We start from the raw sequence: 21593 nt of genomic DNA, 5'->3' as shown, positions 1-21593 counted from the left end.
GCTGCAAGATGGCAAAAGAGGTCACTCCTTCCATCTCCATCTGTAACGTGGGGTTTTCCTTGGCAGGACAAGAGGCATCTGGCTGGATAGGAAACGCAGGCAGGTGGGAAATCCATTTCCCCGCTCCCCCCCCCCCCCCGGGGGCAGAAGAACATGAGCCTTGTAAAAGTTTCAGCACGCGACGCAAATGGTTGAAGAACGGAGCCAACTGCTGACATTTCAGGACTTGATCAAACTTTCTGTGTCTGACTCGGTCCGACTGCTGCTGCTACCTTCTGAAATCTAGGGCATTGAACGTCAAGCTTCAGCCCAGGAAAATGGGAAGCAAGAATAAATAAGAGTGCTTCTGAGCACATGCAGAGTGTTTTTCCTGCCTCCACTGAGACGCCACAGATCAGATCCCTACTCACCTGGGGTTTAAGAGGAAAGCTTCCAAGGCAGAAGATGTGATCAGTTCCTTCATGCACTTTGCTAAAGAAAAGTTATGTGTTCAGCTGCCAAGAAAAATGCAGAATCCTAGAACTGAGTGTCCTATTTTATTGTTTCCCCTCACATCAACATTGGCTGCCACCTTTCTCTCTCTCTCTGCTTCTCAATATTAATTTTTGAATGATATTTACTTTTGGATACTTCTGTGTTTTTGGTCCCAACATTTGCAAAATCTTCTAGATATACCACTGCGTTTTGGATCCATTCTTGTTAATGTTGAGTTGCAAGCTTTTATTTTACGTTCAATTTCTGTTTTGTTTACAGAATCATGGAATTGGAAGGGACCAAATGAATCCACTAACCCAGGAGTTTTCTACTAGTATTCCCAAGAATCCTAGGATTCCTCAGAACCTTATCAGGGTTCCATGATAAAAAGTCCAATAACAGGAAACAAACTTCCCTGCAAGGCAGTGGGTATTCATCCAGGCCGGGAGGGCTCGGCACATTCTAGGCCTGGATTGTGCCTTGTGAGTGGCGTGAGTGCATCTTAGAAGGTGGCCCAGAATCCCTTGCAATACACAGGGTCTCCGTCTCAGATGTGCAGGGGCTCCTCAGAAGACAGACCAACGTGGAAAAAGTTCCGCACAGACTAAAAATTCTGGAAATCACTCGTACATCATGTCCTAAGAGAGGATAACCTAAACATCTAACGTAAGGGTTAGCAACTGGTGGCCGGTGTGCTACATGCAACCCCCAGAGAGATATCCTTTGGCTCTCCAAAAACCCATCTAGAGGCGGGCAAAGCAATGTGGAGAAAGTGGCATCTGTGGCCACAGAATTTGTCGGAAAGCCACTTTAATGGGCAGAGTTTGAAGCGCGACAGGAAAGGTAGTTGCTGACCAGGAACCTTCCCGACAGACTGTCTGGATGGATGGATGTTCAGGCTGTGCGACCCTTTGCTACCTACCTGCTGCCTCCCTGAAAAAGCGCAGATGAAAGAAAGAAAGAAAAAAAGAAAGGAAGAGAAAGAAAAGGGGATGGAAATGTTCAAGGGGGAACATATGTGCCATCCGTAGCCAAGGGCTTTTCTATTTCTGCTTTCCAGATGCTTCCAAACTAATCCCAGCTGTGCTCGGAGGAAACTTTTTGATTTCCTAAGTAAAGATGAGAAGGAAACCCTGCCAGGCGTTTGACCCAAATGAGCGAAACAGGCCTTCGTCTTTCTGCATTTCTGCTGCAAGAAAGCTGGGGACGTTGGGCTGTTCACGCAGTACGTAGCACGACATTTATTAATTATTATGGAAATTAATCAGGAAAGGAAATAGGGAGGTTGTCCTGTCACTCACTCAGCAAATTAATTTCTTGTGCTGTTTGTCCTGGAAGCTTCCCTCTAAGTCCCAGATGGTGAGGATCGTCTGGGTTACTCAGTGGTAAGAAAAAGCACACCGCATATGCTCTTAAGCACTCTTTTTCTTACTATGATCCGCTGAGAGCTCAGTCACGGGTTCAAATGAAGTCCTGCCCTCCCTCCCTGCCCTCTGGTTGTAAGTCAGAGCTTCTCTTCCCTGCTCTAGGAAAGAACTACGTTCAGCAAGCCAAGAATTGCCGGATTCAAAGAGTCATCGAATTTTGAGAAATCCCAGGGATGAAAATAGACCATTATGCAAGTTCAGTAAGCCTGTATATTTCCAAATAATAATGTCAGTCATGCAATTTGGAGTTTCTTTTTTCCTTTTTTCCCTGTGATAGTTTTTGCAAAATTTGTGATTTCGCCCTGATTTTTTGGGAAACGCAAGTTTGTTACGAAGTCAGGCAGGTACAGTAGATGTTCACACTTTCTTATGTACGCAAAAAGTGTCACCTGGGACGGAGGTGTGAAGGACAGTTCTGCTTGTTGTCTCTCTTAGGCCTGGAAGGAACTCCCTCTCAGGACACCTGTGGGGCGCCCCACCGCTTGCTCCCCCGTTCCCTTTTCAAATCCCACATTTTCCATAAGTATGAGCCTTCCCTTGACCCCCTCTTCGGAGTTCTTTTGCCTTGAGCTGGTTCTACAAGTGGAGATACACAGACTCTATTTGCTGCGGAACCTGGGCACTAATCCAACAGGAATAGAACAGGGCACCTTTGACCCCCTCCTAAAACCTTGCACAGGGCACTGTCATAAGAGCCAAGCAGCAGCTCTTCCTAAACCAGGTTGGGATGATGGAGGAAGAGGAGAAGCAATCACTCCCCACCCCCGTCTCACTACACAAATCCAACGTAGATCAAGGAGAGTCATAGAATCATAGAATAGCAGAGTTGGAAGGGGTCTACAAGGCCATCGAGTCCAACCCCCTGCTCAATACAGGAATCCACCCTAAAGCATCCCTGACAGATGGTTGTCCAGCTGCCTCTTGAAGGCCTCTAGTGTGGGAGAGCCCACAACCTCCCTAGGTAACTGATTCCATTGTCGTACTGCTCTAACAGTCAGGAAGTTTTTCCTGAGGTCCAGCTGGAATCTGCCTTCCTTTAACTTGAGCCTGTTATTCCGTGTCCTGCACTCCGGGAGGATCGAGAAGAGATCCTGGCCCTCCTCTGTGTGACAACCTTTTAAGTATTTGAAGAGTGCTATCATGTCTCCCCTCAATCTCCTCTTCTCCAGGCTAAGCATGCCCAGTTGTTTCAGTCTCTCTTCATAGGGCTTTGTTTCCAGACCCCTGATCATCCTGGTTGCCCTCCTCTGGACACGTGGGTTGAGTGGCTCATAGTCCTTTGCTATGAGCCATTCAACCCACCAGGTTATTCGGAGAAGGAAGCCTCCACCTTTGCGATAAACTTACACAGACACATATCCATCGTGGGTCCTGCTTGCCCCCTCCCACAAAGACCCACAGTTTAAGAAGTAATGGCTTAATCCCTAAACACCTGCTTGAAATGGGTGTTTGCTCAAATGCGTCGCTTGGGTGCTCCTGCCTCTTCTCCGCCCTCCTCCTGCTCCCACCTCTAGCCCACTAGTTTAGTATGGAGCACCATCTCCATCCGCGGTACTGTATAAAAAGCATTAAAAGAATCTGAAGTTGTTGTCATGATTAGGATTATTTGGAATGAAGCAGGCACAATTTCTGGACACAAAATTCGAACTCTAGTAACAGGGGCTGGATCTACACTATTGCTTTAAAGCGCTTTATCACAGTTTTATTGCACTTTAAAGCAGTTAAAGCGCTTTATAACTGTTATAAAGCGCTTTAAAGCAGTAGTGTAGATCCGGCCAGGGAGGAGAGGAAAGACGGAAAGAAAGCACTGTGTTGGGCAACTGTGAAATTGTGGAAGTGGGTCCCATGTTGCAGGTTGGGAATCCGAATCAGGTCTCGGGTCAAGACCAGTTGAAGACCACTGCTGTAGGGCATGGAGCAGCCAAAATGGTCACTCGCTCTGTCACCATGGTTACTCTTAGATGGTTACTCTGTTGGCTGGTTATGGCTGTTGGCTTCTTGAACCCGTTTGGATCTTCCTACATATCTCTGCCTATACTATACTATACTATACTATACTATACTATACTATACTATACCCTATAGGGCCTATAAGCTGACCACTATTCCTTACACAAGGGCCGCATCGTGACAAGCTATCCATTGCCAAGGTAACATACCTTCTCCGAGTGTTTTCCCGAGTGCCACCTTGTGGCGATCAATCATGACATCTCGCAGTTTCTCTTTCAGCTCCTCGCTAATGCCCAGACCGTTCACTGTAGGAAGAAAAGAAAAAGGATGTCGTGACCCATCACAGGGCCCAAACTTCCAAATCTTTTCTGTGGCTCAGACAGAAATTTGACAGATGGGGAGGGAGGGCGGGTTTCTAAATGCCGTTTGAGGAAGGTTGAGCTATCAGGTGTTTGGACCTGACCAGCACCAGAACCAGGACCCCTGAAGTACGCAGACAGGAGCCTCAACTAGTAAGCCATCCCGAAGCTCTACTAGCCCAGGGGTGGGCAACTGGTGACACTCCAGATGGTTTAGCCTCCAACGCCAGTCATCCCTCACCATGTTGGCTAAGGCTGAAGGGAATTGTAGGCCAAAACATCTGGAAGGCCACCCTCACACTAGCCCTTTATGTCTGCTGCTGCTGCTGCTGATAGCATCTCACAGGCCCTGATCGGCTTCTGGCCCAGTTTTCCAATTGGCTGTGAGCCCTATATAAGCGCTTTCAAGTTAGCTCAATCCTCCCACTCTGGGACATTCAGTCATTGACTAAGGCAAGTAAGAGGGGACTTCACCACTGCAGACGGACTCCCCTGACCTGGCACTGATCTCTCTTAGTCAGTTACTTGCCCTACGGCTGAACTGCTTCCTTGTACTTTGACTCCAGCTTCCATTCACCCACTCAGCAGAATAGCCCTCGCCTTTCATTGGAACTTGGCTGGCAGTACGAATCCTGCTGATACATCTCTGAACGTTTTAGAGACCATTTATACTAGGTCCTAGGTCCTGATTTAAGCCAGGGCTCAGAGCAACAGTTTCGACACAATGTACTGAGAGTACAGATTTGAACAAGAGGCACCTGCAACAAAACGTTGCAGCATATCCTCAGAACAACGGTTTCTACACTATGCTCCTGTTCCGGGTTCCAGGTAGCCGGGCCCTCCTTCAGGAGACTCCCTTTCATTCTCCAACCCTCAGTTTTCCAGTTTTCTTTTCCAATGGACACTCAACACTTCACAACGGCTACTGCGACTGAATTTTCTTTGGGCTGTTTCAGGGGCTGTTGACCCCTTAGGTCAGTGGTTCCCAAACGTTTTCAGGTCACCGCCCCCTTGGTTCCACAAACTCATGCCCAGTGCCCCCCTACCCTACACTATAAAAATCATTATTCAGAATAGCAGTTTTCAACGACCCACTAAGGAAGATAATAACAATAAAATTCAAAACAGTAACAATTAATTTAATATTTATTCAAAATCCAAAGCACCCACCGTAGGCTTGCCGAGGGAGGGAGGGAAAAGTAAGCAAACGCCTCTGTTTTGCAGCCGGCATGGCGGGGCACACCAAGTAGGGTATGTCTCTTCATTAGGGTTTTGGTGCTTTTGAAACATTTCAATTCACCATTAAAAGGACTCTTCTTAAATGGTATAAATACATGTGTGGATTCTTCCCCTATATGGCTTGGGACCAAACTACCTTCTCCCATAAAAATGTCCCTGGGTTTTAAGACCTTCTGGAGAGGTGCTTCTCGGAAAAGACCACCTTGAGCGCCCCCCTGCCACCCCCTTGCCTCTTAGCGCCCCCCCTGCTGCCCCCTTGCCTCTTAACGCCCCCCTATGCAATCCCACCGCCTCCAAGGGGGCAGTACCGCCCACTTTGGGAACCACTGACTTAGGTGATTCTTTTTTTTAAAAAATGAATTCTGCAAACCTCGGAGTTTCCCTGAGCATACTGATACTTTCTTCCAATTTCTCAGTGGTCCTGAATCAGCCTCATAACCATTGGAACTCATTTCCTACATTTACTGTTTTGAACCTTTGTAAACAGCCCAGAGAGCTTCGGCTATGGGGCGGTATATAAATGTAATAAATAAATAAATATTAGAGGGGGTGATCATGGAGGCAGGGATCTTGGGCTCTACCCAAGAATATTTATTTATTTATTTATTACATTTTTATACCACCCAATAGCCAAAGCTCTCTGGGCAGTTCACAAAAATTAAAACCATAATAAAACAACCAACAGGTTAAAAACACAAATACAAAATACAGTATCAAAAGCACAACCAGGATAAAACTGGTTGTTGGAACACGCAGCAAAAATTGGTGTAAGATTAAAATACAGAGTTAGAGCAGTAAAATTTAAATTAAGTTAAAATTTAAGTTAAAATTAAGTGTTAAAATACTGAGAGAATAAAAAGATTTTCAGCTGGCGACGAAAAGAATACAGTGTAGGCGCCAGGCGGACCTCTTTGGGGAGCTCGTTCCACAGCCCGGGTGCCACAGCGGAGAAGGCCCTCCTCCTAGTAGCCACCTAGTATGTATTATTGATGTATTATTGTTTATCTCCCACTTTTCCAGATATTGTTCAAAGCAGCTTTGAAATACCAAACTGTCGCATGGCCAAAGTACCCCTTGTGAATGATCCATAGCAGACGACATCCACGTGTAGCCACCCATCCTGCTGCAGGCCAAAGCCTTTCCAGCTGAGCAAATGTAACTTGACATGCTAGCTGCCACACAATTGCATGTCAAGTTACATTTGCTCAGCTGGAAAGGCTTTGGCCTGCAGCAGGATGGGTGGCTACACGTGGATGTCGTCTGCTATGGATTATTCACACCCTCGATGAGAGGAAGGGGAGGAGCTACAGCCATAAATGCGGCAAAAGACAAGAGTTGGGAAGAAGGCAGGCAGGAGGACCTGCGAAACTGGGGGTTAAAGAGGTAACACCTGGGGATGAATTTGTGCCGGGAGGTGTCAACATGCTGGGAGCACCCTATAACTGGGGTGGAGATGAGAACTGGATCTGGAGCCACGGGCTGAATGTGCGCTAGACAGTTGGGAACGAGAGACCCTCTCTTTCCACGATACTCACAAGTGGCTTCAGTGGTACGTCGGCTGTAAGATTTGCGGACGCGGTAGTGGACCACCAGCTCACCCTGCTCCATGCTGGGTTCAAAGGCTTCCCTGCGGGATGGATAAGAGGAGTCAATGAAACAGAAGGAGGAGGATGCTGAGACCCAGCCAATCAACTTACAGCGGTTTGTCTTTCCTGTGTGTGTGTGTGTGTGTGTGTGTCAAGGATCCCATTTCCTCGGTGCCCATTCCCTGCTTACCCGTAACGGGTTTCCTTCCTCCTCTTCCGTGCCAAGAAGATGGTGATGAAGGCAGCCGCAGCGAAGGCGGTGGCTGCGGCAATCACCATGTACCACCAGTGCCAGGAGAAGGCGGGGGTGGAGAGTCCTACTGTGGAGGAGAGTGGAAGTGGTTAATGGGTGGCGCCCCTCCAGGATGATGCTCACCCCTTCCCCGTCACTGCCAGTCCTGGAAGAATGCAGGAGGGAATCCAGGGACCAAATTCGAGACCAAATATAACCCTGAGGGTAAGATGGAGGATATCCCATTTCCTTGGCTACCTGCCTGGTTCACCCCAGTCATCAACACTTTCCCACACTCTTACGGACGCTTGAAATCAATACCCCGTACAGACTCTCTAAGCCAGAGCCCTCTCTTTGGTTGGAAAGATATGTTTAATAGGAACAGGAATGGGAGGTAAATATTAAATCTTCGCCGTGGTTCTGCCTTCCTTCCCTCCAGTGGACACAAACATTCTCTCTCTCTCTCTCTCTCTCTCTCTCTCTCTCTCTCTCAGGATGACTGGTGGGGGGAGTTGTCCAACTTCCAACAACCAATAAACTGTAGGGGGAGGTACAAAGGAGATCAATGGGCAGAGGCGATGGCGAAAACAACAAGGTGTGAGAGTGAACCTCGGAAGGATAACAGCAATGCGCTACAGGGGAGGTGTAAAGATGCTTGGTATGTACAAGCGCACAGGTGTAAGTTTGCAAGCTTTCATACGCTATAGAAACGAAGTGGGATAATTCGAGGGGAAACCAGGACAGATGTGTAGGTGTGATGGAGCTTACACACACACGTACACTGGTGGCTGGTACCCATTGGGTCAAGTGGGGCAGAGGGCAGGGGAACTAACGATAAGCAGAACCAAGGGGTCGCAGTGGATGGAGCCAATGGGTCACAGTTATCCACAGAAGCAATGCATTGTACAGAAAATGGAAACAGAGTCAAATTAGCTTTGAGATCACATCTGTAAAGCAAAGAATTGGGCAGCAGGGAGATCCGAACATGAGCATTCTTTTACAGCCACATCTTTCTGTTCCTGCATCAACCTCCCTCGCACAAAATCATTCATGCAAAGTAGAGACGGGGGTGAGCTCCCTTTTAGGGCTTGTCTAGATGCCCTGTACACCCTGCCGTGGCTGCACAGTGGCGCTGCATTGTTTATATGACGCAGCCTCCAGCTCACTCCTCTGTGTAACGCTTTTGCCGCTGCTTCACAGCAGTGTCGCTGTGGGGTTTGGGTGGAATCAGGAGGGAAAGCGGTGTTGTATAGACATGGCCTTATACACACACACACACACACACACACACACACACACAAATTTAAACTATTTCATTCTCCCTCTTTTACTTTAGGAACATGGGGGGGGGGGCAATGTATCACCCACCCTCTGAAACTGGGACGTTCTAGAAGGGAAAGGCACTGGGCCTCATTTCCCAATCCTGCCCATCCCAAACTCCCAACCTGCTTCTAGTGCTTACTGGGTAGGGTGCTATAGTCTACCACTCACCTGGCTGGGGCTCTGGTAGATTTTCACCTGTGAAAGAAAAGCCAGTAAATAACTTATTTGAATATGGATCCAACCAAGCCCAGGGACCGGGGCTGCTACAAGCAGGGCCTCAGTCAGAACCAGGCCATCTTCTGGGCACGTCAAAGAGAAACAAAACTCCAACTTCACAAAGCATGGTTCCTGTTTTAGAACTGGCTCTAGGTTCTTTGAAGGCTCCAAAGCCACAACACCCAGCATAGAAAACAGAATCAGGGGATTCTACGATATCAGAATCAGATCAGGGATTTCCAGACTCAGAACCGCTAAGCAGGAAACCAGAATTCTGGGCCAGAATTAAAACAACAACAACAACAATATGGAACAGAGATCAAACTCCACTTTTGGGAGAAACGCCAAAGAGTTTGGATCAGGAATGTTGAAACCGCGTAAGAACTATTAAAAAAGGAAAAGAAAGTAATTTTGGTAGGCAAATGATCCACACTGATATTCTTAGAAGGATGTGCTGGCGTAATTGACTACCGAAACTAAGCTTTATTTATCTTTCCTAGTCTTTAAGTGGCTCCATCATTCCAGGTCTAATCTCTTTGATTCTCCTCCTGCCTCCAAAAGTGCTTTTCTGCTAAATGTCTGTGCTTTGTTTCAGACCCAAAGGTTATTTCAATGTTTTGAAATTTTCTGAGCGTTGGTAAGATATCCCCACCCCATCCCCTTAACCTTCTCTTCTCTCCCACATCAGTTTTCCAGACCCCTAACAGCCACGCAGAGCTTCCTCTGCCTTGCCCCCCCACCCTTCCCCACCCCACACCTTCTGTAATGAGAATCCTCCCAACCTAACCCTTCACTTCCCAATACTTACCCGAACGTAAAGAGGAAATCATGATGGCCTCGCTCCAGGGTCCATCGCCTACACGCGTGTAGGCTGCGACCCGCACGGTCAGGTTGTGCACAGTTGAGTTCAGCATCAAGACTGTCTCGTTGGTCAATCCCACGTCCACAACAACCTTGTGGGAGGGCAGAGACATTAAGCAGGCGGCTTGCAAGATGGCAGGCTCCAACTCCTTCCCTTCAACCCCCAGCAAGGTTTCCCTGCTTTGGTCCAGCTTTTTTTTTTTTAGCACTGTGCCAAATTTTGAACCTGTTTTTTTTACTGATTTTTTTCAGAGGACTTAGCCAGAGCTCCCTCCCTTATGATTTCTCTGTGCTGCTGCCTGCTCAGTGCCAGAATGCTGAGAGAGGCATTTTGGGTTTGCTTTGTTATTATTAAAGGTCCTGTTAACAACAATGAGCCTCGTGTGGCGCAGAGCGGTAAAGCAGCAGTATCTGCAGCCGAAACTCTCCCCACGGCCTGAGTTCGATCCCAACGGAAGCTGGTTTCAGGCAGCCGGCTCGGGTCGCCTCAGCCTTCCATCCTCCCAAGGTCGGTAAAATGAGTACCCAGTTAGCTGGGGGAAAGGGAATAAAGGCCGGGGAAGGCAACGGCAAACCACCCCGCTATAAGGCCTGCCAAGAAAACGTCAGCGAAACCTGGCATCCCTCCAAGAGTCAGCAATGACTCAGTGCTTGCATGAGAGGTTCCTTTCCTTTCCTAACAACAATAACAGCAACAAGAAGAATAAAGAAAATAGCAACTCCTCTCTCAGCTTTCAGGTGCTGAGGAGGCCACAGCACTGAAAATCCCCAAGGGAGCGAATTATTTATTTATTTATTTATTTATTTTATTTAAAACATTTATATCCCGCCCTATATCAATAAGATGTCAGGGCGGCGTACAGATAAAAGCATACAGTATAAAAACAGTAAATATACACAGCTAAAAACAAATTAAACCATAAGCCAAGTTAAAACGATATATAATTTAAAAGCAGTAAAACTATTAAAACAGTTAAAACAATGTGCCTAGTGAATTCAACCATTAAAAGCTTTGTTAAAAAGCCATGTTTTCACTTGACGCCGGAATGAAATCAGCGTTGGCGCCAGTCGGGCCTCCAAGGGGAGGGCATTCCACAGTCGGGGTGCCACAACAGAGAAAGCCCCTTAAACCGTTGACCTGTTTCTTGGAAATGAACGTACGGTCAGTGCAAATGGATTTTCCGAGCCCTTATGACAGCCCAAAGACTGATATTACAAATGTTTGAATGTTCAGCTCCCATAATGCAATGGACGTCCACACCTTGGGGAGCTCCTTTAGAGTTCCAACCGGTTCTGAGTGAAACCCGGCGCAGATTCACCGCCCCGCTGACATCGGAGCCATGCCAGCCTCCACGGGGTTCTGCACCCCTCGAGGAGGAGATGGCAAAGGTTCGTTTGGGGTCACTTGGGAACTGGGCCCCATCCTGATTAAGCAGTGCTCACCTCAGGCAAGTCGTCGCTCTGACAGACCAGCTTGTATCCACGCAAGATCCCATTGAGGCCACCTTGCGGCTTCCCCCACTGTATGACGGTGCAGCTGCCATTTTGAACGGCCAGAATGTTCTCTGGTGCGGCTGTAGGCACTGCCACAGAAATGAGATGTTACCATGGACATCCCTTGGCCCCCGACGTGTGAGGGATGGGACCACTGCTACCTGTAATCTCAGTAAACTCAGAATTCAATAAGGGACTCCAGCCTGCCCATCATCTTCCCCCCATTGCAAAGCTGGCAGAGTATAGTCGTTAGGAGCATGAGCTCAATGTCTAGGGTTCAAATCTTACCTCAGCTATGAATTTACTCAGTGGCTGACCAGTGTGTCTGTTTCTTAACTGTCCCACTGGTCTACCTGTTCTCTAACTCTGTTGGTTATCCTGACTGTACGCACAATTTATTTATTTATTGCATTTATATCCCACCTTTTTTCTTACAAGGAACCCAGGGCGGCATACAGAATCCTCCTCTCCATTTTATCCTCACAACAACCACCCTGTGAGGTGGGTTGGGCTGAGAGTCTGTGACTGGCCCAAAGTCACCCAGTGGGTCTCCATGGCCGAGTGGGGACTAGAACCCGGATCTCCCGACTCCCAGTCCAACACCTTAGCCACTACACCACGCTGGCAATTAAGGCTGTTATGGGAAAATCAATCTAAGGGGTCCTGCATAGGTGACAGAGGAGCTGCAGAACCTACCCACCCCTCCTCGAACCTGCTGCATAATAAACTACGGCCAGAAAGAACCAAGCACCCCAGGAGACCTGGCTTCCAAACCACTGCTTGCTAAACCCGATGTTAGAACCCACTCCGTCTTTCTGTGTCCAAGGCTACCTTCCCTCTAAGTGAAACCCCTCACTGAGTTCATAAGAACACAAGAGGAGCCATGCTGGATGAGACCACTCTAGTCCACCAACCTCTTTCCCACAGGGGTCCGTCAGATGCCCCAAGGGGGAAGCAGGGCGGGGGAGAAACAGCCCTCTCTTGCTATGGATCTGCAGCGACGGGGGATTCAGAGCCATGCTGCTTTTGATCCCGGAGGTGGCATACAGACGTTATGGGCAGTATCCTAGAGAGCACTTACACTCCTGATGATTCTGCCCCCCATCCCGCTGAATCCAGTCCACCACCCCACTGCCTCCACCCCCATATCCAAAGCCAGGAGACTAGGCTCCCAAAGTTCCCCCCAGTTTCCAGCTCACCTCCTTCGAGAGTTTCCATGGCCACCCAGTGGGTCCACGGCGAGTTGCCCTCCCTGGAACGACAGGCCACGCGCACGTGGTAGGTGGTGAAGGGGCTCAAGCCAGCCAGGGTGTGGCTGAAGGGGGGGACGCGGAGATTCTGGTTATAGAGTTCCCCGTCGGACACAGTGCTGAGGTCCTCATCGGAGCGCACGGCCTGGAAAAAGAGGCAGGGATGAGAATTTGAGGGCGGGTGGCGGAGAGGAATATAGGAAACAGCCCTGGAGCAAATCAAACCGTTGGTCCATCTCAGCCAGCGCTCTGGCTGGCCGTAGCTCTCCAAAATCTCAGGCAGAGGGTTCCCCTTCCTGCAACTCTGTGACCCGAGATCTTTTAAACTGGAGATTTATTTATTTATTTACAATATTTATATTCCGCTCCCCGTTCAGAATTTCGGAGCGGCAGACAGAATAACAGAATTAAACAGAATAAAAACACATTAAAATAGATTTTTAAAAGAAGCAAAATGAAAAGTGAACCGTGGCTGGTCATTAAGGAAAGGCTTCCTGGAACAACGACGTTTTCAGGAGGCGCCGGAAGGAATGCAAAGTTGGGGCCTGCCTGACCTCCAGAGGCAGGGAGTTCCATAGGATGGGGGCCACCACACTGAAGGCTCTTCCCCTGGTGGACTGATAGGGTGATAGGTCTATGTGGAACCACCAGGAGCAGGCCCTCAGTGACCAGGCAGGTTGATAGGGGAGAAATCGCTCTCTTGGGTATCCTGGTCCTAAGATGTTTAGGACTTTGTACAGTATTTCAAGATTTAACTGGACCTGGGACCTTCTGCCTGGAAAATACATGTGTAGAACTTCAGGCCCACAGTCCGGAATGCCTTTCCTAAGGCTTAATTACTTTAACCTAAATTAAGCTTGTGGGGGTGGGTGTACTTCGGGCCCGGCGACTTTGGCTTTGCCTGCCGTTGTGATGCGGCCTCCAAGAGTTCCTCTGAAATTAATTTTGGCCCCTAGTTTGAAAGAGGTTTAACATCTTGATGGGGCCCCTGCAGCTTAGGGTAACCATATGGAAAGGAGGACCAGGTGCCTGTATCATTAATGGTTGAGATGAAGAGGGGATTTCACCTGGTGCTGCATGCATACCAATGACACCTGCTGAAATTCCCTTTTCTATACAACTGTTAAAGCTACAGGAGCCCGGTCCTCCTTTCCATATGGTCACCCTACTTCCAGCTAGCCTATTAAGCACCAATTCAGACTAGCAGAAGCTCTCGAAGACCTCCAAAAGGGAGCCGTGCTAAACTACACGCTACATTAAACAGGTAACGGGCAGCTGATCCTCACTATTTTGTTTGCCTTAGGTAGGGTGACCATATGGAAAGGAGGACAGGGCTCCTGTATCTTTAACAGTTGTACTGAAAAGGGAATTCCAGTAGGTGTCATCTGTATATACGGGGAACCTGGTGAAATTCCCTCAACAGTTAAAGCTGCAGGTGCCCTGCCCTCTTTTAAAGCTGGTCACTCTAGTATAGTTCCTGCAGCTTTAACTGTGGTGATGAAGAGGGAATTTCACCAGGTTCTCCATATATACAAACGACACCTGCTGAAATTGCCTTTTCAATACAACTGTTAAAGATACAGGAGCCCTGTCCTCCTTTTCATATGGTCACCCTACCTTAGGGTAAGCATGCCCCCCCGCGCCGATCCGGATCAGGACCACTGTGCATGGGTAGAGGAGGCTTAAACTTTCTCATCCAGCCACTTTCCACCCAGCAAAATTCCCCCCACTCACACGGGGACTAAAAACAACGCCCCTCCGTTGGTGCCCATGGAATGTTATTCTCTTTCTTTTTAAGTAGTGGGGTGAATTTTGGGGAAGAAAGAGTCTGGTTTAAACCTCTTCTACCCATGTGAAATGGTCCCGATCAGGATCAGCTCTCACACACTTAGGGCATAGCTAGACCTACCTGGTGTAGCACGACAGAGGAGGGAGGTGTGGCGTTACATCCCACAAGTCAGTTCCCAAATGTATGTCTGCAGTTTGTAAGTCTGTGGTGAGTTTAGAATGTGGGCCTGAGTGGGTGGATTTAGAATGTCTTGGATGGGGAGGAGTGATATATAAGGGAATGACTGAGGGGATTGTGAGAGACTTTTTAGGTACTCTTAGCATCTTTAGCGCTCTCTGTGTTTAGAGTACTTAAGTTCAGGGAAATTTGAGGTTCAGGGTAGAGAGAGGTGTCTTTGGAGTGTGGTGTACACATAGTTGATGTATATTAATCAATACAGATAATAAAGAAAGCTCAAGAGGGATTGTATGAGAGAAAGAAAAGCGTGTATGTGAATGAGTGAAAGGATTGGATGAAAGGTTTCAAAAAGGTTTTCAAATGTTTTATTTGAAACAAAGCTTGTGAACTTTTAAAAATAAATTTTAATTATTTTGTTTTTTACTACCACAAAAATCCCACGTGTCCGTTTGGCATTTATCATCTGAAGTTTAGCACACATTTAGCACCCACTCTGACAATCATTCACCTCAGCACATATAACTCACAGTGTTTTATTTTATATATTGAAATCCTTCTCCATTTTAACCCCTTTCTCCACATAGTTTGGAGGAAGGTGGTTTTTATCCCTTGCCTCGGGCGTATCAAGCGGTGGTGCTTGGCTTGAGCAGGGAGTAGCTGCAGCCAGGCTTGGTGTTCAGAGCCTGTGTCGTGGCAGGAGAATCTCGCGATATGGTTACCGCGAGATCTCCCCCTCTGTCTACACGCAGTGCATGATGTCCTAGGAGGAAGAGGACATCGCGCCTGCCATTTCTTTTCTTAAAGGAGACGGAGTGCACGAGCGCTCAAGCGAAAAACTAACTTTTTTAAAAAAAATCCCCACTCCTCCCACTCCACCCCCAATGGCACAGGGCTCCTGAGGAACTCTGTGCCCCGTGCCTGCCTCCCGGATTCTTGCGAGGAGCCAGGACAAACCGCAACACCCAGCCACACGTTCCGCGGTCTTGGGATCATCCTGAGACCGGGGAAAAACTGCAAAAAAAGGGTAGCGTGATCTCCCGGAGAAAGGGAGGGATCATCCCTCCCTGCTCCTAGGATCCCCTGTGCATCATGTGGATGCACAGGGGTGATCCCCGGGATATCGCCCCGTCTAGACAGGCCCTCACACTAAGGTAAACAAAACGGCGAAGCTGCATGTTACCTATTTAATGTAGCATGAGGTTTACATAGGAGAACCTTAAAAATGTCAGCCTACACCTGTAGCCTCACTCGCTTCTGCTGCATGAATCAGACCAGGTCCCAGAGGGGTCACACGGATGACCCCACATCGGAAATTCCCTCTCTGCTCTCAGTTTTGTTTCTTGGCTACTGCTATCCCTTGGTCAGGTTCTTTCAGTTCCCCATCCTGGGGAGATGTGACATTTCATGTGACTGGGATAGGGAGGGGGGGACAGAGGGGGGTGGCGGATGTCCGACGGAAGCAGAAGCTGGACAGGAAATCGCTCCTAAAAATAAAAAAAGAGTTCCCTTCTACGGCAGAGGTGGAAATGGCAGTGGGAGAGTGACAGTTCTTTCTCCAAAACAGCTGAGCTCCAAGGTCCCCAGACTGCCTGCTTTTCATACTTCTCCCTGTGCTGTCAGCCACCGTTTTTACCTGGATGGTGCAGAGCTCCAGAGCATAGGCCCCGCTGGGCCCTGGCTCCCACGCCACCTCCAGGCTGCGGTCAGTGTGATGCACAAGGAACAAGGCCCGTGGCCGTCCAGGTACCACTAGGGGAAGGCAGAAGAGAGCAGGTGTAAGCTAAAGCGCAGTTCCAATCTTCTGGAAAATCATAAGGATGGTGTTCCACAGGACAGTCCTTAGGCGTGTTTTCTTGGATCTAGGTCCCACTCTATTGAATGGGGCTTACTCCCAGGGCCGGCGCTATCATAGAGGCCACTCAGGCGGCCGCCTAGAACGCCAAGGTAAGGGGGGCGCCAAACGCCGCACCCGGAAGCTGCCCTCCCACAGCGGCTCTGAGAGGGCAGCTTCCGGGCGTGCCATTCCGAAGCCGCCCGCCCGCCCCAGTGTCCTGGCTTGGCTTTGGCTGGGCGCCCACCCAGCCAAAGCAAAGCCATACCCACCCACCCCTCCAGTGTCCTGGCTTCACTTCAGTTGGGTGAGCACCCAGCTGAAGCAAAGCCAGGATGCTGGGGTGGGCGGGTGGCTTTGGAACGGCACGCCCGGAAGTCGCTCTCCCAGAGCAGGTTCCGGCCGGGCGCGCCGTTCTGAAGCCACCCCACCCACCCCAGTGTCTTGGCTTTGCTTCAGCTGGGCGGGTGAGATGGCGCCCCACGCCCAGGTACACTGGAGTGGGGGTGGGGGTGGGTGGATGAAAGCAGCTCACCTGCCTAGGGCGCAAAATAGTCTGGCACCAGCCCTGCTTACTCCTAGATACGTGTGCGTTTAGGATGCAGCCGTAGGTTCTTCCCGGCGGGCTTGTTCATCACCACAGTCACGATCCATAAGAAGCCCAGAATAATTAGAGGATTGCTCGCACGTGCGCACCCAACACACATTCAGATCATGTTCCTAAATATAGGGCAAGAAATCCCTGCCTATGGACAGCTATCATCTCAAGGAGAAGCCTTTAATCTTATTCTTCTCCTGACATGTTAGTTTTCTACTTGCAGGGAGATTTTGCCATGGAGAAGCATGCAGGCGTGCAATCCTGAAGTTTCCTGTGATTCTTCTGCATGTACAAAGCAGCTAATACTTGGGGGCCAAGCTATTTTTTATCTTGAATTACTACATTTATATCCTGCCTTTTTTCCTCTTGCAAGGTACCCAAGGCAGTTTAGTCCTGTCCTCTGCATTTTTATCCTCCCAGCCCTGAAAGGTAGGAAAGTCTGAGTCAGTGACTGGCCTCAAAGTCATTCAGTGGGCTTCATGTCCCAGTCCAACACTCCAACCGCTGTACCACACTGTCTCTCTGTGCTTTTTGACTTTAACAGTACAGGGAGGGGGGATTTAACCCTCTCCTATTCGAAATCCCTCCTCAGGGCTGCAGCAGGAGAGGAAATGGTTACATTCCCCCTTCCACACCTACTCTCTGCTCCTTAATCATCAGCTCCTCCCAGAGCTGATGGAATCTGCATTTCTAAAAACCTGCACCTTAAATGCAAAGATGCATCTAAAGTCAAGATCAGTGCAGAGTTTGGACCCCAGGATACCCAAAGCCTGACCTCACCACCACCTCTTCCAGCAGGCCTATCCAGTGCAATTGTAAGATGTTTTAGAATGTTTTTAGGATGTTTTTAACAATGTATATTATGTTTTAATTCAGTTTTATGTATTTTATATTTACTGTTGTTCCCTGCCTCGATCAGAATGGAGAGGCGGGTAAGAAATTTTTTATTATTATTATTATTATTATTATTATTATTATTATTATTATTTCTCACCTGTCACAGCTGCAGTTCGAGATGTGCTCACACCTTTAGCATTGTGGGCTTCACATGAGAACGAGGCGCTGTGGTTCAGACCTGAGAGACAAAAGCAGGCATAAGTGAACTTGAGGAATCATCCATTATCAATAGTAACCTTATTTTAAATCGCACCGATTCTTGGTATTTCTACTGCGGTCTTAGGCTCAATGTGATTTGACGCTCCTTGGAGTAAAATGAACCTTCACCATATCCCAGTAGGGACACTTATGTTCTCAGTTTACAGATAGGTTTACACAATTATTTGTTTCTACCCTAGGTCACCCCATGAATTCAGGGTTGAGTGGGGACTTAAATCTCTTTCCTGATTCCAAGTCTAACCCTATACACTACTGGGCTGTACTCAGTCAGTATTCACTTTGCTTCACAAATTATTAAGACCCCCCTGCAAAGCTGGTAACCTTTCCGTTTTAGAGAAAGGAGATCGAGAACCAGAGATTTCATAGGTAATCAGAAGCACTCACATTCTGGCAGAAAGGGTGAGTAAGGTCCCAGGGCCTTAATGAAACACTCAGTCCCCACCAATTTTAGTCATGGTCGCCATAAAGCAGCCTTCCTCAACCTGGGGCGCTCCAGATGTGTTGGACTACAACTCCCAGAATGCCCCAGCTGGGGCATTCTGGGAGATGCAGTCCAACACATCTGGAGCGCCCCAGGTTGAGGAAGGCTGCCATAAAACCTTCCAAAAACAGTAACTAAGGGGACAGTGACAGAATTTAGGGAGGCACGATCACACACACACACACACACTTTCCCTGTAATTTGAGACCTGGAATAAACCCAGATCTCCTACGCCCACGCTAACACGCTACACTGGAGACTTCTCAAGAGTAACCTACAGCAGCCTTCTCACACACATACACATACTTTGTCCTGTTTCAAATTAAAAACAGAGAAACATCAGGCAAACAGCACTGGGGGGGGGGGGCAATCCCAGGATGTTCTCACAGCATGCCAGAAACCCCTAGGCAAAGCTCTGCATACCTTTGCGAACAGTTTCCACACACAAGGCAAATATATAACATAAACATCATTACTTAATTCTTTTCCCATCTTGACCGTGCGAATAAAAGCTCTCACGTTACGTTAAAATTTACCACCACTGTTCTACTGAGTGTAACTGGTTTAGCAGTTATTATTTCTTTCCCCAGACTGTCCTACGAGAGGGGCTGGGGTGGGGGGGTCTCTAACAGCACCTTCATAACACCATCACCATTATTATGTACACTTGTATCCACCCTTTCTCCCAAATAGAGAGCGACTGGCCCAGATCACCCAGTGAACAAGTGAGGATTTGAACCTAGAACTCTCTGCTCACCATCCAACATAGCTGCAATTGACCGATTCATTCATTCGTAAAAGACTTATATACCACTCTTCAGCAAAGCTTCCAAGGGCAGTTTACAAAGGAGAGTATAAAATACATAGGCTTCACGCATATTTAATATGATTCAAGACAGGCCAATAAATTAATAACATATATAAAAAGATCTTCACACAACACATCATAGATGTACAGAATTTGCTGCCACAGGATCTGGTGACAGCCACTAGCTTACAGAGCTTTAAAAGGGGATTAGGAGAATTCATGGATGAGGAAAGGTGTATTAGCAGCGGCTAAACATAGTGGATATCACCCAGTTCAAGGGCAGTCTACCTGTGAATATAAGGCATTTGGTGGGAAGGAGCAGTGAAAGGCTATTCCCTCTCCTGATTTGTGGGTTTCCTGGAGGCATCTGATTGCCTACGATGGGATGGCAGGATGCAACCTCTCCCCTAAACATACATATCTTAAAAAACACAAATGCAGAGCAAAGATCACTGCTTGCCCTGAATCCAAGGCCAGCCCCAGCATCTGGCATCCCTAGGATGGCTGCCAGGACCCCCGGCATCCTGGCAGGCCCCACATTTAATTTCCCCTTCCACCTATCCACATTTAATTTCCCCCAGCCCAGCGGTCTGAACAGCACCACATGGCCGAGTTGAGCTGCCATTTTAATTTCTCACAGTGCCTTTTATATGTAGCGATGCCCTGGGGAATTAAAATGGTGGCCTTCAGCCAGCCAGCCAGCCAGCCACCCAACACCGCTGCTACCTAGGCCTGCTAGGGGTCATTCACCACCACCAGGACACACTTTGCTTAAGCTCCCCTCAATGCAGGAGCTGGCCCTGGCTGAGCCCCAGTCCTCCAAAGTCAGCAGACCCTACATGACGAACCGAAGGGCTCCAGCTGCAGAAAGACTACATCCCTTGATCTCCATTAGGAACCTCGGAAGTCGACTTATTCCAAGTCTCTCCATTGATCCATCTAGTGTTGGCAACACTGACTATTTTATTACTTTATTTATTGCATTTCTATACCGCCCAATAGCCGAAGCTCTGTGGGCGGTTCACAAAAATTAAAAACCATGAAATACAATTCAAAGTATAAAACAAACAACGGTATAAAAACACAGTATAAAAGCACAACCAGGATAAAACCAGGCAGCAATGCAGAGATTAATACAGATTTTAAACAGCAAAGTTTTAAAACTACGATGGTAAACTGTTAAAATACCGGGAAGATAAAAAGGTCTTCACCTGGCACAGGAAGAAGTACAATGTAGGTGCCAGGTGAACCTCTCTAGGGAGCTCGTTCCACAGCCAGGGTGCCACAGCAGAGAAGGCCCTCCCCTCCTGATAGCCACCTGCCTCATTTCCTTTGGCAGGGGTTCACAGAGAAGGACCCCTGAGGATGATCTTAGGGTCCAGGCAGGTACATATGGGAGGAGGCATTCTGTCAGATAACCTGCCCCCAAGCCATTTAGGGCTTTGAATGTTAATACCAGCACTTTGAATCGGGCCCGGACCTGGACTGGCAGCCAATGAAGCTGGAAAAAGACTGCCGTGATGTGGTCTCGTTGGCCAGTCCTTGTTAACAAACGTGCTGCCCTGCTTTGTACCAGCTGAAGTTTTCGGACCGTTTTCAAAGGCAGCCCCACGTATAACACAATCCAGACGAGAGGTTATCAGAGCATGGATAAGTGCAGCTAGCAGCACCTCTCAAGGCTTTCAGGCAGAATTGTTTCCTGGCCCTATCATCATCATCATCATCATCTATATACCGTCCCTTAGCCGGAGCTCTCTGGGTGGTTTATAGAATCATAGAATAGCAGAGTTGGAAGGGGCCTACAAGGCCATCGAGTCCAACCCCCTGCTCAATGCAGGAAGACTAAAACAGTGAACATCTGGAGATGCTGCCGGGATCGAACCTGGGACCTTCTCCTATTGCCACTGGCCTGTTTAGGAAAAGAGCCTGAAGCCCTTCCCCCGAATCACAGCTCAGAGCCAACAGTATCCTTAAGACTCCCACTATCCCACATACTAACATCCCTTCCTGGATCTGACTCTTCTGTTCTCTCTACAGCCCCATATGACAATGGCACTCCTGCCCCTTTGCCCTCAAACCCTTCAACAGATTTGTAGGGAGAAGGACGCCATTGCCCTTGAGTGGAAAAGCCAGGCGTTTGTCCTTCTCCCGTCAACCAGGTCCCTCCCCCTCTTGAGATGACAAGTAACATCTGGGGACCAGTCCTGTGTCCCGGCTGGTATGTCCTGTTCCTCCCGCCCACCCGTCTGTGGTTGAGGTTTCCTCATGTCTGGTTCCCAACGTTGATTGTTTTCCCTTCTTTCAACGGGTCCCTTAAGCCAGGACTCCTGGGTTCATTTATCCTGCTTAGGGAAAAGGGGGGTTTAGAGGAGCTGCTCAGGA

General features: G+C 48.4%; 1 protein-coding gene across 2 annotated transcripts in view; it reads right to left on the bottom strand.

Annotated features, from left to right (window-relative positions):
• The window catches only part of AXL (AXL receptor tyrosine kinase), a 67846-nt gene that overhangs the window by 14793 nt on the left and 31460 nt on the right, over positions 1-21593 (bottom strand). The window contains exons 5-13 of one of the 2 annotated variants that reach the window (XM_063139715.1): positions 17801-17881; positions 16011-16126; positions 12361-12556; positions 11111-11250; positions 9615-9759; positions 8759-8785; positions 7226-7355; positions 6985-7076; positions 4061-4156 (exon numbers count right to left, since the gene is read on the bottom strand). In XM_063139715.1, coding sequence (XP_062995785.1) covers positions 4061-4156; positions 6985-7076; positions 7226-7355; positions 8759-8785; positions 9615-9759; positions 11111-11250; positions 12361-12556; positions 16011-16126; positions 17801-17881 — 1023 coding nt within the window. The remainder of the gene's footprint in view (positions 1-4060; positions 4157-6984; positions 7077-7225; positions 7356-8758; positions 8786-9614; positions 9760-11110; positions 11251-12360; positions 12557-16010; positions 16127-17800; positions 17882-21593) is intronic. The other variant, XM_063139716.1, reaches the window with a different exon arrangement.

This window comes from Elgaria multicarinata, chromosome 13 (genome assembly GCF_023053635.1).
Source record: "Elgaria multicarinata webbii isolate HBS135686 ecotype San Diego chromosome 13, rElgMul1.1.pri, whole genome shotgun sequence".
In the NCBI taxonomy this organism is placed as follows: Eukaryota; Metazoa; Chordata; class Lepidosauria; order Squamata; family Anguidae; genus Elgaria; species Elgaria multicarinata.
This window is presented reverse-complemented; position numbering and strand designations above follow the sequence as displayed.